The following is a 13,076-nucleotide window of genomic DNA, read 5'->3' on the forward strand; positions in this document are numbered from 1 at the left end:
ATGATGTCGTCTGGTTCTTCCGACCGGTCTGATCGGTTCGACCGGTTGAACCAATGAACCGGTAGCAAGACCGGTTCGCTGACCGGTCCGGTTATGAAAACCATGGGGAGTATTACACTTGCTTTAATCACTGAGACTACTTAATAGATTCATAAACAGGTTATTAAAAGTTAATAATTTCATAAACTAAAATTTACTGCATTTATTCATAGTAATCCTATGATCAGCATTAAAACAATACAAATGAAATCAAGATAAGCTTGTGTTCAACTATGGAAGAAGGCTGCTTCCTTTTCCAAGCTTTAACCTTTTTCCATTTCACAACTATAAAAAATCAAATTACACAAATTGGGGTCAGTAGATTATGATTTAGCACAACAATGTCCACAAAACCAAAGAGGTAGTGAAAAGGAAGGAACTTAGGCCTTTCTTGCATTGATTTGTGAAGGCCATGACTCCCATGCACTTCCCTTTGGCAAATGCATTGAACTTTGTAACCAAATTAGGGTTTCCTTCATCGTGCGTTGCAACGTTCAATCGGAAGGTGGTTGTCATCGTCTCGTTCCGATGAACTTTGACTATTTGTGACGGCACCATGTGGTGGAACAGTGTGTTGGCGACTTGCCGAGTTGAAACGAACATCCCGTGGTTAATTTTGATGTCCTCAACGACCTCGAAGCTCGGCGAGCTCACAAGATCGTCGATGGTGCTCTCATCTAGAAAGTGGTCGTTGGGGTCACCATCGATGAATCCTCGTGTGAAATCTTCGATTTCGGTATTGTTGATTCTAGTATCATCAAATTCGATACCATTATAATCATGTCCACTCCCTACATGAAGAAAAGGAATACAACTCGGTTTAAATCGACTTAATCAACTCATTTAATTATATCAATTTTAATTTACTTAACTTAAGCTTCAAATTATTAAGTAATTAAAATTCATAATCGAATCGGTCAACGTAACTAAATCGGTTCAGATCAAACTTGTTGTTTACGTACCTTGAATGCCATTGTCTTCGTTTCTTATAGACCTCGAGATATTCTCAATTGGAACAATCTTGTTCTCTTCCATAAAACAATACTGTGATTTCAATCAAACAAAGGAACATATAAGAATTGCGAGTCAAAACTATAAAGGTCAAATTTTGGTTTTGGTCCCTGTACTAAGCTTAAATCAGGGATTTAGTCATTGTACCTTTTTAAAATGTCATTGAATTTTAATTTGTATAATTCGATCCTAATTTAACCAAAACTGTGTTAACTATATTGAGTAAGGATATTATAAAAGTAAACGACCAAATTAAAGTTTAAGGACCAAATCTCAAATTTGAGCATAATAAAAGGACCAAAACTACAAAGAGTTACCTGCTCAAGATCTTTGCTTGACATTCCAACCCATCTTAAATTTTCTGCCATTCTCTCCTCACTTATGTCTATTGACCTTGTAATGGATTCTTCCAAGGGTTCAAGCATGTGTTGTGGACAACTCACCTCGCTCATTTGATCTTGGTACATGCCTTTGGTAGTCATAAAGGTGAAATCATCGGCATTATTGCTTGAACTTGCTCCCCAAGCATCTCCGTGGCCGGCGATCGGATTCATCAGTTCCTGAGAAACATGAGCGACCGAAAGAATCTCCTGCAGTATGTCGGTTTCATGTTGGCTTTCACGTATCGGACCTGTAGGCATCGGCTTGTAGTTGGTGACAAGTCCACCTTGAGGGTAATTTTCCACCTCTAATGGAGGCAATGCCAATCGATGTTGTAGCCTTGCACATTCTAGTGCAACATCAACCTGCAAAGAAACAGTGCATCACTAAATGATTAACGTACTAATTTTGATTTTGTTTTTATTTTGGGTTTATATTTGATGTATTCAGGACAAATAGGACCTTAAAACATAATTGAATCATAAAAATTAAGGGTTTTGGGGCTTAATTTCACTAATTTTAAAATTGAAATGTCTTAAAAAATAATTAAACCAGAACAATTAGGGTTCAAGGCTTAATTTCATTAACTTAAAACTGATGGGGTCCTAAAAATAATTAAACCAAAAAATATTTGAAAGGACCGGGACTTAATTTCAATGGTTTCAATACTATCGGTGGCTTCAAATGTAATTAAACCATCAAAGTTAGGTTCATGGCCTCTCCCACCTACAACATGCCTCCATCCTTGGATGCATTGCGTATGAATACAGAGAGGAATAGAATGAAACCATGGGGTCAAATTGCTTAACATCAAAATTAAAAGGGATATAAGAAGTATCTAAATAAACAAGGGATTAGGGTTTATTTCGTCTAATTTCAAAAATGGCATGGGCTTAAAAAGTAATTAAACCAAAAAGGTGAGACAGTTTAATTTCGTCGATCTCAAAACTAATAGAGGCTTAAAGAGTAACTTAATCAGAAAAAAAAATGAGGTGAGCTAGGACTTAATTACGTTCTTTTCAAAACTATCAAGGGCTTAAAGAAAAATTGAAATAGAAAAATTGAGGAGAGCTAGGACTTAATTACATTGGTATCAGAACTATCAGGACTTAAACAGTAATTAAACAAAAAAATTGTTACCTTAGATGGATGATAGGGTAAGGTTTCGTAGTTCGAAAACGATGTGTTGGCTAGCCCAAACGCATCTTGGGACAAGTATTGCATCCATCTAACATCGTCAGCATCGCAAATGTTGATAGACGATCGATCAAGAATACTCGACGAACGTGTATCGACCGGTATTGCGAAATCAGAACTCTCTTCGCACCTACTCTCAGAGTACAATTCAAGGCTCGATGAATGTTCACAACCAATTTGATTCGAACTCGAAACATGTTGGCAATGCTCCCCACCAACCTTGGGGACGATTGCAGCTTTCTTGAACACACGGCAAAGAGCATAAGCATCCTGCAGGAGGAATCCATGTGTATAGTGAGTTCATGCAATTGAATATGTGACCAAATAAATCGTAAGTGACATGGACAGAAGTATGATTTTATATTAAAGGTTGAACTCGTGCCGGTAAGAGATGAGAAAACGATGAGGTTACCTGCAAGCCTAAGGAAGCCGATTCGCATTCTCTTTCGTCGAGACGATACTCATGCATGACCCAATTTGTTCGAGTACCATGCGGTGCTCGGCCTCGATAGTAAACCAAGGTTTTCTTCATCCCCACGGCGCGTGTTTGAGAGTTCACTTTCCGATCCTTCCCTGTGGCTTTCCAATACCCGGATTTCGTTGCTCGATTAGTCCTCGATCCATTCGGGTACTTACGATCTCGAGGGCTGAAAAAGTACCACTCCATATCTTTGCTAGGTAATAAGGACCTTCCTGCAAATTTTTGTTGTTATCAGTAAAGCACGTTTAATGGTGCCTGTGATTACTGAATATATGAGAATAAAAGCAATCTTCTACGTATCGTTTTATGAGATTCTATTTCACAAAGTTATAATATAGGTTTATCGTAAAGTATTAATTTGTTTGATATTATTATTATTGTAACATATAGGATAAGGATGAGTATTCAATTAAATTACGTGAAATAAACATTTGATTTAATCGAGTTTATGATATTATTTTATCATTCAGACTTTATTTAAAAAAAATTGAGTAGAATTTATGGAATTGAGTCGAATTGAATGTATTTATTCAAATTTCTATTTAAATTCAGATGTCATTATTTACAATGTTATTTAAGCATTTCTCTTTAAACATATACCATATACATGTAATTTTTCATATTCTTTTTGCATGTATAAGTAAGATGTATAAGATTACATAATATATATAATGTTATGTTTTAAAACAAGAGATTTCAAATATAAAATATTGATGAAATTATAAAGGAAATAAGAAACTGATGAGAGAAAAGATTGTAATCAAATGACTGACTTAGAAAAAGAAAACTTACAGTAAAATGATTTTCTTGATCAGCGAACTTTAAAGGTTAACAAAAAAATAATTAAATTTATTAAGTTATGATGAAATAATATAGTTTACGTTATAATAATAGATTTTGATAAATTTAATATAATCTTATAATAATTTGATCAATTTTAGCAATCCTTTTAAAATTACTGGAGAAGTTTAATGACTCAATATTTAAAAGTTTTCTGATTGAAAATATTATTTTGACATAATTACGCGTAGAGATTTAAAAAGTAATCGTTATCATAATTGCCGCAGTAATATAACAATAATAATAAATTTTGAAATTGTTTATACTATCACCATACTTGTAATTACTATAATAACATCTATTATATCTATAGTCATGAGCATTCATTATATCTATAATCATGATAAATACATAAACCCATGATCAAGTGATTTCTAACCTAATTTACTGAGAGAAAATGGATGAAAAACGAATACCTGGCAAGTCCCAAGGCTCGCACTTGTAGAGATCGACCTCAGGGATGATCTCCAAGTCAATCTTGCGTCCATTAATCTTGTTCTTGAGATAATAAACAATAAGCTCCTCATCTGTGGGATGGAACCTAAACCCAGGCGGCAACGAAACACCGCTCATCGTTTCCGATATTGGGAGACAAATTAAAAAGAAAATCAAAGGGCTTTTAAAGAAGAAGAAGATGAAGACAAAAAGGAGACAGCCCCTTGGGCTGCCTTTTGTATGAGAGCTTTTGCTTTTGATTTGATACAATCGATGATTCCTTTTCCCTTTGCCAATAAATCCTTGGTTTGATGCAATGTGCTTTTCTTCGAATCTGGGTTTTTTGGGCGACGCCTTGTTCCGTTAGTTTTCCCTCCTTTCCAAGTCTATATTTTCCCACCACTTTCTTCATCCTTCACATTGCAGCTTCTTCTTCTTCTTTTTTTTAGTTTTATGATTTTTTATATGCCAACAAGTGAATTGGGATGGTTAATGAATAATTGTTATCTTTTTTTCTAATTATAAAATAAGAGTCTAAATTATATCGTTTTTTTACGAATATGTGTCTAAACTAGTTTTTGAATGATCCATGTGTTTAATGTTACAAACATTATCATTTTAAGTGTTCGGGATGTAACGGTCATTAAAAAATCTCATTAAGTGACATATGTCATGATAATTTTAATTTTTTTTAAAATAAAAAAGCTTTTATATTTGTAAAAAAATAGTAGTTTTTTCAAAAAAAAAATATAAAAAAGTTTCAAAACCCTAACCCTAACCTCCCTTGTCCGCCACGACCACCATACCAATGTCGTCCTTGCCGTCACCATTGTTAGTCGTCCTTGCCATGTTGTCGTGGTTGTCGTCGAAGTCGTCGAGTGCTTCAATTTCGTGATTTTTGGTTTCGAGTTTGTCGGATTTAAATCGTTGATTAGAGTGGTTGGGATGTCGGGCGGTTAGGTTATCGGTGATAGTTTGGTCGGCTGGAGGTTCGTCAACAACAACGACGACGAACGAAGATGGTCGGTCGGTGTGTGTATAGGGATTGTAATAAAGTTTTTAAAGTTTTTTTTAAAGATTTTAAGTTTTTTGAGTTTTAAAAAAATAAAATTATATTTTTAAGTTTCTATTTTCAAATAAAAATTTAAAAAATTACCAGAGGTCGACATGTGTTCTTTAACGACAAAAATTAATGACTGTTATGATCTGGGCACCTAAAGTGATAATGTTTGTAACGTTAGACACATGGATCATTCAAAAAATACTTTAAATACCTATTCGTGAAAAAAGGGTATATTTTGGACACTTATTTTATATTTAAACATTATCTTTAGAAGTTTCAGGTTCGAACACAATATTTACAAAAGTATTTGAACATTTATTATCAAATGATTCAGAATCTTTTAAACCGATATTACATTGTAATGATCCTATACTAATAAAAATTATTATATAAATTAGTTTATCATTATCTTTTTATTATCATTTTATCATCATTTTAGGATAGTAACTCGTCGCTATTCATAATAATTTCTATATTATTTCAGTATGTATTTGTATTCAATAACATAGTTCAAATCCTACTGATTGTGAAGTAGAAATCATAATTTGATCTGAATCAGACAGGTTATGAGTTGATAGGTGATAGAGTCATTTTTTTAAATTAGGTTTGAGTTAGATTGAATTCGAATTTATGATAAAAAATGATACGACATGACCCATGGTGATAGTATGATTTTCTTATATATATATTTTGATTATTAGTAATTCATATATTAAAATGCTAGATTATAAATATAATCATTTAAATATTTACTTATAATAAATCTATTGAGAGATTCAAGGGGTTAAAGAGAGTGTTATTATTCTTTAAGATCCTGGATTTGAGCAATTGCGTCTATAGAGTGTGTGTTATCAATAAATAAGAAAATTTTTAAACAGATACTACTTATAATCATCTCGGACTATTAAAAAAATAAAAAATATTTAAAATAATAATAATAATACTTATAAGTTTACTCATAATTTAAACAAAACCAGCACATTCCACATTTAAGATTTGGGCTTGGGCTTATGCAACTAATACCCAATCTCTATACTAGCAAAATTTCATGGAAAGTTTTCTTTTCTTCTATAAAAAGTAGACCACAATGAAATGATTTCGTCTTTATCATTCGACGGTCCATTATTTCATACTTAGATTCATGTAATATGATTCTAAATTCAATTACATATTTAAAATAGTATATTGTGTTTTACGAGATGATGGTTAAAATCAATATGGTATGATTTTATATTTTGATAATTTATTTTTATATATATATTTTGTATTTTAACGATTGTATTGTGTTCAATGTTTATATTATTATTTTTATTTTATGCTGCGTTTAATTATTTTATTTTGTAAGCCAAGAAATTGTTTTACACATTAACTCTTTGATTTATTTATGGTTTTCGACAGTTAGTATTCATTATTATTTTTATATTATATTTTATTTTTAAAATTTTAATAAATGTACGTCTTTATGATATATTTTTCCCTGCTATTTGACATTGTTTCGTACTTTTTATTGATTGTATTGAACATTATTTTTGTTTATTTTTTTTCAGGGTTGGATTTGACGATATCTTGACTGATTAAGATATTCCTTATTTATTAATATTGTCGGTGGTCTCATGTTGTGGTTCGTTTTATCAATGCAATCCGATGTGTTCTTATTTATATTTTGTTCTAGTTTTTTGGATGAATTTTTAACATTTTTCTTATATGATCACAATTGGTTAGTTCTTTATGCATTGATTTATAAGATATGTCCTAATTATATGTTTACCTTACATTTAGTTATAAATTTTCCTCGTAATTTTAGATATATTTTTAATAAAATTGCAACGTCTATTTACTTTAAAAATATTAATATTTAATTTGGTTTAATGATTGATTTCATCCCTAAAGTATATAGTCTTCCCACTTTAATCCTTAAAGACATTTTTTTTGTCAAGAGCAGAATTTAAATTATCCTTTATAAGCACGAACCAAATGGCTTCCATGGTAAAAGAATTGTTGTAATTCCTGAGGACCCGGGTTTGAGCACCATAGATGTCAGGAGTATGAACGTTCAACGTCGAAAGATTGAGAGTTATTTTTGAATAGATATTACTTACTCCAGATTAACCAAAAAAATTATCCTTTATAAAATTGTTCAACATATCCTATCAAAAATAAAATTCTCATAATTAAAGATTTAGTCACATTACAATTTATACAAAGTGTGATTTTCGGTGTACAGAATTTGAAAAATATTTAGATGTAAATACAATATAGATAACGAAATACAAGTTATTGATGTGAGATTATCTTTTTATGATTTTTTTATGGTAAATAAAACGGAGACCAAAAATCATTTGTGTATTGACTCTATAATTTTAATTTAGACATAAGAAATATTACATACATACTAAATTCAAGTTTCTCATAATAGTTGCATGAACTGTTTATTTAAGTGCTCAAATATACTATGATAAATGAAAGTCGTTGCAAGCTACTATCATCATAGTGGCATGGTGTGATTTTAATTCCTATATTTGGTTATAAAACAATCTTTTAATTATAAAGCGTTGTTTGGGTTTTCTAACTATTAAAAGTTACAAAATGATGACCTAATTATTTATATATTTTAAACTCGTTCTTTTTCATTAGAAAATTAATGGTTGTTTGAGCTAGACGTAAATCTATTGGTTGAGATATGGTAAAATATGATCCTAGAACCGTTTGAGTTGTATTTTGTAGATCGACTTTTCATTTATATTATGATGTCAAGGCAGTGCTTGAAATATGATCCTAGAACGGTTTCAATAAATATCATTAAAATATGATTTTATTAGATATCAATCAATTGATCAACGTCTATCTTAAATAATCGTCAATTTTAATAGAAAGTGATAAGTTTAGAACATATAAATAATTGGATGACCATCTTAATCTTCTTTTTTAATAATAAAAGACGTTTGTATATTTAACCCTCTCCTTTTGAAATTTGGTAAACTTAGATGCGAATTTCAAGAGGCTATTCGAATTCTACTATAAAATGCTCAAACTCATACACATATCCTCCTCCCTCCACACTCTAATACACTTGCCGTTTCTCTCCATTTCTTTGTTCCTGTTATTCTTCTCGTTTGTTTTCCGATGGAAAAACTGGATCACATCAATACCCATGATAACACAATGAAGGTTTCTTTCTACATTTATATAATTATTTTGTTCACCTTAACTGATTTATTTTTCTTTTCATTATCATTCGATCAAATTTTCATATAATTCTTGTTCAATGCAGATTGTCGAAAATTACCCCAATGCAAGTGTTAAAGTTCATATTTTTAGTCAGATTGAGATATTGAATTTCACCTTCTCAAGATTCAATTTAGACTCAACGACATAAAACAGAGATCCATTTCTTGTATTATATTTTCTCTGATTTCTCCCATCATTTCTTGAATATTCATAGAGTCAATATCCTCGTCTAGTTGCTGAAGATTTTACTCCATTTCCTTGCAAAGGGCAGCCGGGCAAGGATGGATGGTAAAGTTTGTTGCTCTATCTGTTTCTCTTTCACTTAATCTAGTCACTACATCATAGTAATGATGCATGTCAATCTTAAATGCTAAACTACAGCTAGAGATAAACAGTAATTTAAAGGCCTGAATTCCTTTTCTTTCATCCACTTCTCTCATTTTGTATGCCCTTTTTATCAGTTGTGATTACGTATATGTTTTGTTAGATGATGTATGTTTCTTAGTTTGATGCATTCAAAAGACAATTGAAGAATGTCTTTAGAAAATGAAGTATATTGTTTTCCCTGGATTCTTTACGCTGTAATGGTGGATGAAATTATTGGACTGCTTCTCAAAGTCTCATCTATATTTTCTATAATGTTCATAATGAAGTATAATATTCATAACGCACTCACTTTTGATTTTTCTTCACTAGCATTGATTAGGTTTGATTCTGAATTTCTTGTTCAATGGTAATCTCTTTACTATATCATTTCTTTTCTGGAAGAAGGTATCCTCCTGGTCATGGTGACGTGTTCCAATCTCTAATGAACAGTGGCAAGCTTGATACTTTCTTATCAGAGGTTGTGGCTGCAATGCAATGTGATTTTTTCCCAAAACATTTGATGCATAGGCTTAAATTCTTTCTGGTAACATATTTGTGTTTCACTGTGCCGTACAGGGCAAGGAGTATGTGTTTGTTGCCAACTCAGACAACTTTGGTGCTATTGTTGACTTGAGTATCCTCATTTTGGTTTCCAATGAATTCAGCTTTTTAGTTATTAGTCACGCACACACTCCAAGACATGAATCTCAACTTTTTTTTTCTGGCAATGTTAGCCCTTGACAGGGGCTCAAGAAATCTTGAACCATTTGATCCAAAACAAGAATGAATATTGTATGCAGGTACAGGAAGAGAACTATAAGTTGTGCTATTTGGTTTCCCTAGCTTTGTGATTCTAGCTATACTACTTTTTTTTTAAGGTGACACCCAAAGCCTTAGCTGATGTGAAGGGTGGTACTCTCATTTCTTATGAAGGAAAAGTTCAGGTATGAAATGAACTCTTAGTTGTCTTTAGAATTTGTCTTTCCATCCTCTCTCGTATTAACACAAGTATATCTGAGGTTTTAAAGATAAACTACCTATCTTTCTTTTAAGCACCATATATAGAAGTGTGGAGTAGAATTACTGATTTATAAGTTCCATAAGTAGACTTTGAGAGTATAATTACTGGTTCACATTTTTTATGATAATGAATTATTGGCGTGGTAAACAAGTGCATAAACAACCTCGTACTTCCTAAAATATTATTAATAGATTTTCCTATTGCAGAATAAATAATAATAATTCTTGTTTTTTTTAGATTTTTCTATTGCAGAATAAATTAACATAATTATTGGTTTTCACTATTGCAAAATAAAAACAGTATTGAGTTAAACTTGAATCTATATATCTTTAGAATAATGGAAAAGCAGGAGTTATTTCTGCAGAAAATAACTTAATTGCAGTTAAACCAGAAGAGTTTACTGCTTAAGCTTTTGTCCATAGCTGATTGTCTTAGTTTATTTTTTTCTTTTGTGAGCATGTTATTAACCTTTCAGTGCAAAACGGTGAATCACCAACCAAGAAAAAAAAAACAAATGTTTCCTACTTTAACTAATTTTTTCTTTTCTCCGTTTGAAAGGAAGAGAAAAGAATGACATTAGTCATTGACTGAAACTGTTTTTCATTTGTGTAATTCAGTTCCTTGAAATTGCACAAGTTCATGATGCACATGTAAGTTATCTGTTTTCCTTCATTCTTTGTGTATTTGTTGTTTTCCTATTCATTCTTCCACCTCAATTTGCTTGACTTTATTATTTTAATAATGTAGTTTTGCTAATCATCTGTCAGATTAATGGCTGATGTGATTCTCTTTGTAACAGGTCAATGAATTCAAGTCCATTGAGAAATTTAAAATTTTCAATACAAACAAATTGTAAGTTAGCCTCACTTGAACATATCGTAACTGAATGATTTATTTACTTACGGGTGGGTGAACCTGAAAGCAATAAAGAGGTTTGTGGAAGCTGATGCACTCAAGATGGAGATCATTCCAAACCCAAAGGTTCGTATCTTTGTTTTTTCATTATCATGTTGCCTCTAGTTATGGGTGGGCAAAATTCGACTTGACTCGAAAAATTGATCTTTTCGACTCAATTTGACTCGAAATTTTTTTCAAATTCAATTCGAGTTATAAAATAGAACTCAAATAACTTGAAAATTTTAGTAATTAATGGATTGATTTTAAATTTTGAGTCGAGTCTCTCAACTTTCTATGATATATGTATATCACATGAAAAAATATGAGGAAATATATTTGTATTGTATATGATTATAGACAACCGTTTAAATTATAATCAAATAGTACCATAGTATTATAAAAAATTTAAATCAAGTTTGAGTTATAAAATAGGACTCATAAACTCAAATAACTCAAAATTTTTTTACGCGGGCCGACTTGTTCGAATGCTCACCCCTACGTCTGGTAGGATGCTGATTACCAAATAATAAACTGGCTGCAGGAGGTCGATGGAGTCAAAGTTCTTCAACTGGAAACTGCAGCTGGTTCAGCAATTAGGGTATACATTGTCCTGCTTTCTCTTATGATGATGTATTACAATCTTAAAAAGTGGTTTAATTGTGTTATTTTCTATGTGCGAACAAGTTCTTTGATCATGCTATCAGCATCAATGTACCTCGATCACGATTCCTTCCAGTGAAGGCGTCTTCTGATTTCCTTCTTGTCCAGGTAATTGTCCTCTTCCTCCAACACTGCACCCTGAATAGTAATTAGAACTTTCCTTAACACATCATCATATTTTATTTCGCAGTCTGACCTCTACACCTTAGTTGATGGCTTAGTTAGCCGCAAAATGCTAGAGCAAATCCGGAAAATCCATCCATTGAATTGGGGCCTGAATTCAAGAAGGTTAGTACTTGTCGTGTTGATCTCGGCAATTTAACATCGATGCTATTTCGATAACGACGTCGATATTTCTTAATCCTCACAACAGGTTAGCAACTTCTTAAGTCGGTTTAAGTCAATCCCAAACATCATTGATCTTGACAGCCTTAGCGTGAGTGGCAATGTATGGTTTGGTGCTAATATTGTTCTCAAGGTATTTTTACACCCTCCAATTTCCGTATTGCTACTTGTATGTTTTAGTTCTATATCTCTATATAAGAAGCAGCATTAAGTTGACAGTTTTAGCTGAATGATCCATCTTTCTCTGTTGGGGAAAGTGAAAATTAATGCAAAAGACGGAGTAAAGTTGGAGATTCCGGATGGAACCGTACTCGAAAACAAGGTAAAACGATGAGATCCAGTCTCTTCTTTACTGGCATTGCCATGGATTTAAACTACAATTGTAGTCGCATTTTCGGTTGCATTATGTTTATAGTAATTGCGGTAATAGAGTATGTTATTGCGATCATTACAAGTATCATGGTCATGGAATAACGATTTCAGACGGCACCTTTACCTCTATATAACAATCGCTATTACGGGCCACTATTGAAAGCTTTGAGCATTACCTGGATGGTTTTTGTTTTTTGTTTTGGCTAATTGTGTGTTGTTTATTTTGTGGTTGGGAAATCAATGGCCCTAAAGAATTATCCGACCTCGAAATTCATTTATGTCACATAATTGCATAAATAAAAATTCCATCAATTCTTCAATATCTTCATGTAGCTTTTATAGAAATACAGATCCTCCACTAATCCTTAACCAGTTGAGCATACATTCTTATCAGAATTTTTCCTCATTTCAATAAAAGAATCCGAACAAAAATTTCCTTGAGGAATCAATTCAGTCTTGGTTACGAGAATAGGCTCATAGAGCGGTAGTATATCCCAATTTCATTTCTAGAGTCAGGTCAGAATTTCTCAGATGAGTAACTCTCACATGGCTCGTGTGGTACTTTACAGAATTTAGACAGACGCCACTGATATTCCTTTATAAAACGATAAAGTCCTAACGAATGAAAACTTAGGTTTGTTCATTACAGATAGGGACTCAACCTTAGAGTTTCAGCTCAGAGAAGTACGATTGTAATCTAGGGGCATGTACTGATCAGACATCTTTTTAAAATTTGACCG

The 13,076-nt window shown here is 32.1% G+C and overlaps 1 protein-coding gene and 1 pseudogene across 1 annotated transcript; one reads left to right on the top strand and one right to left on the bottom strand.

Annotated features, from left to right (window-relative positions):
* Positions 1-369: 369 nt before the first annotated feature.
* LOC120129724 (NAC domain-containing protein 86-like) lies at positions 370-4,571 on the bottom strand. The gene is made up of 6 exons (XM_039147161.1): positions 4,366-4,571; positions 3,041-3,321; positions 2,572-2,898; positions 1,368-1,796; positions 1,002-1,083; positions 370-830 (listed from the first exon to the last, which is right to left on the bottom strand). Exons 1-6 carry the CDS (start codon positions 4,520-4,522, stop codon positions 370-372), a joined length of 1,737 nt encoding a protein of 578 aa, XP_039003092.1. The 5' UTR covers positions 4,523-4,571.
* Positions 4,572-8,609: 4,038 nt separating this feature from the next.
* Positions 8,610-12,318, top strand: LOC120129725 (annotated as a pseudogene).
* The last annotated feature ends 758 nt before the right edge of the window (positions 12,319-13,076 follow it).

This window comes from Hibiscus syriacus, unplaced genomic scaffold (assembly GCF_006381635.1).
Source record: "Hibiscus syriacus cultivar Baekdansim isolate YM2019G1 unplaced genomic scaffold, ASM638163v2 tig00110503_pilon, whole genome shotgun sequence".
In the NCBI taxonomy this organism is placed as follows: domain Eukaryota; kingdom Viridiplantae; phylum Streptophyta; class Magnoliopsida; order Malvales; family Malvaceae; genus Hibiscus; species Hibiscus syriacus.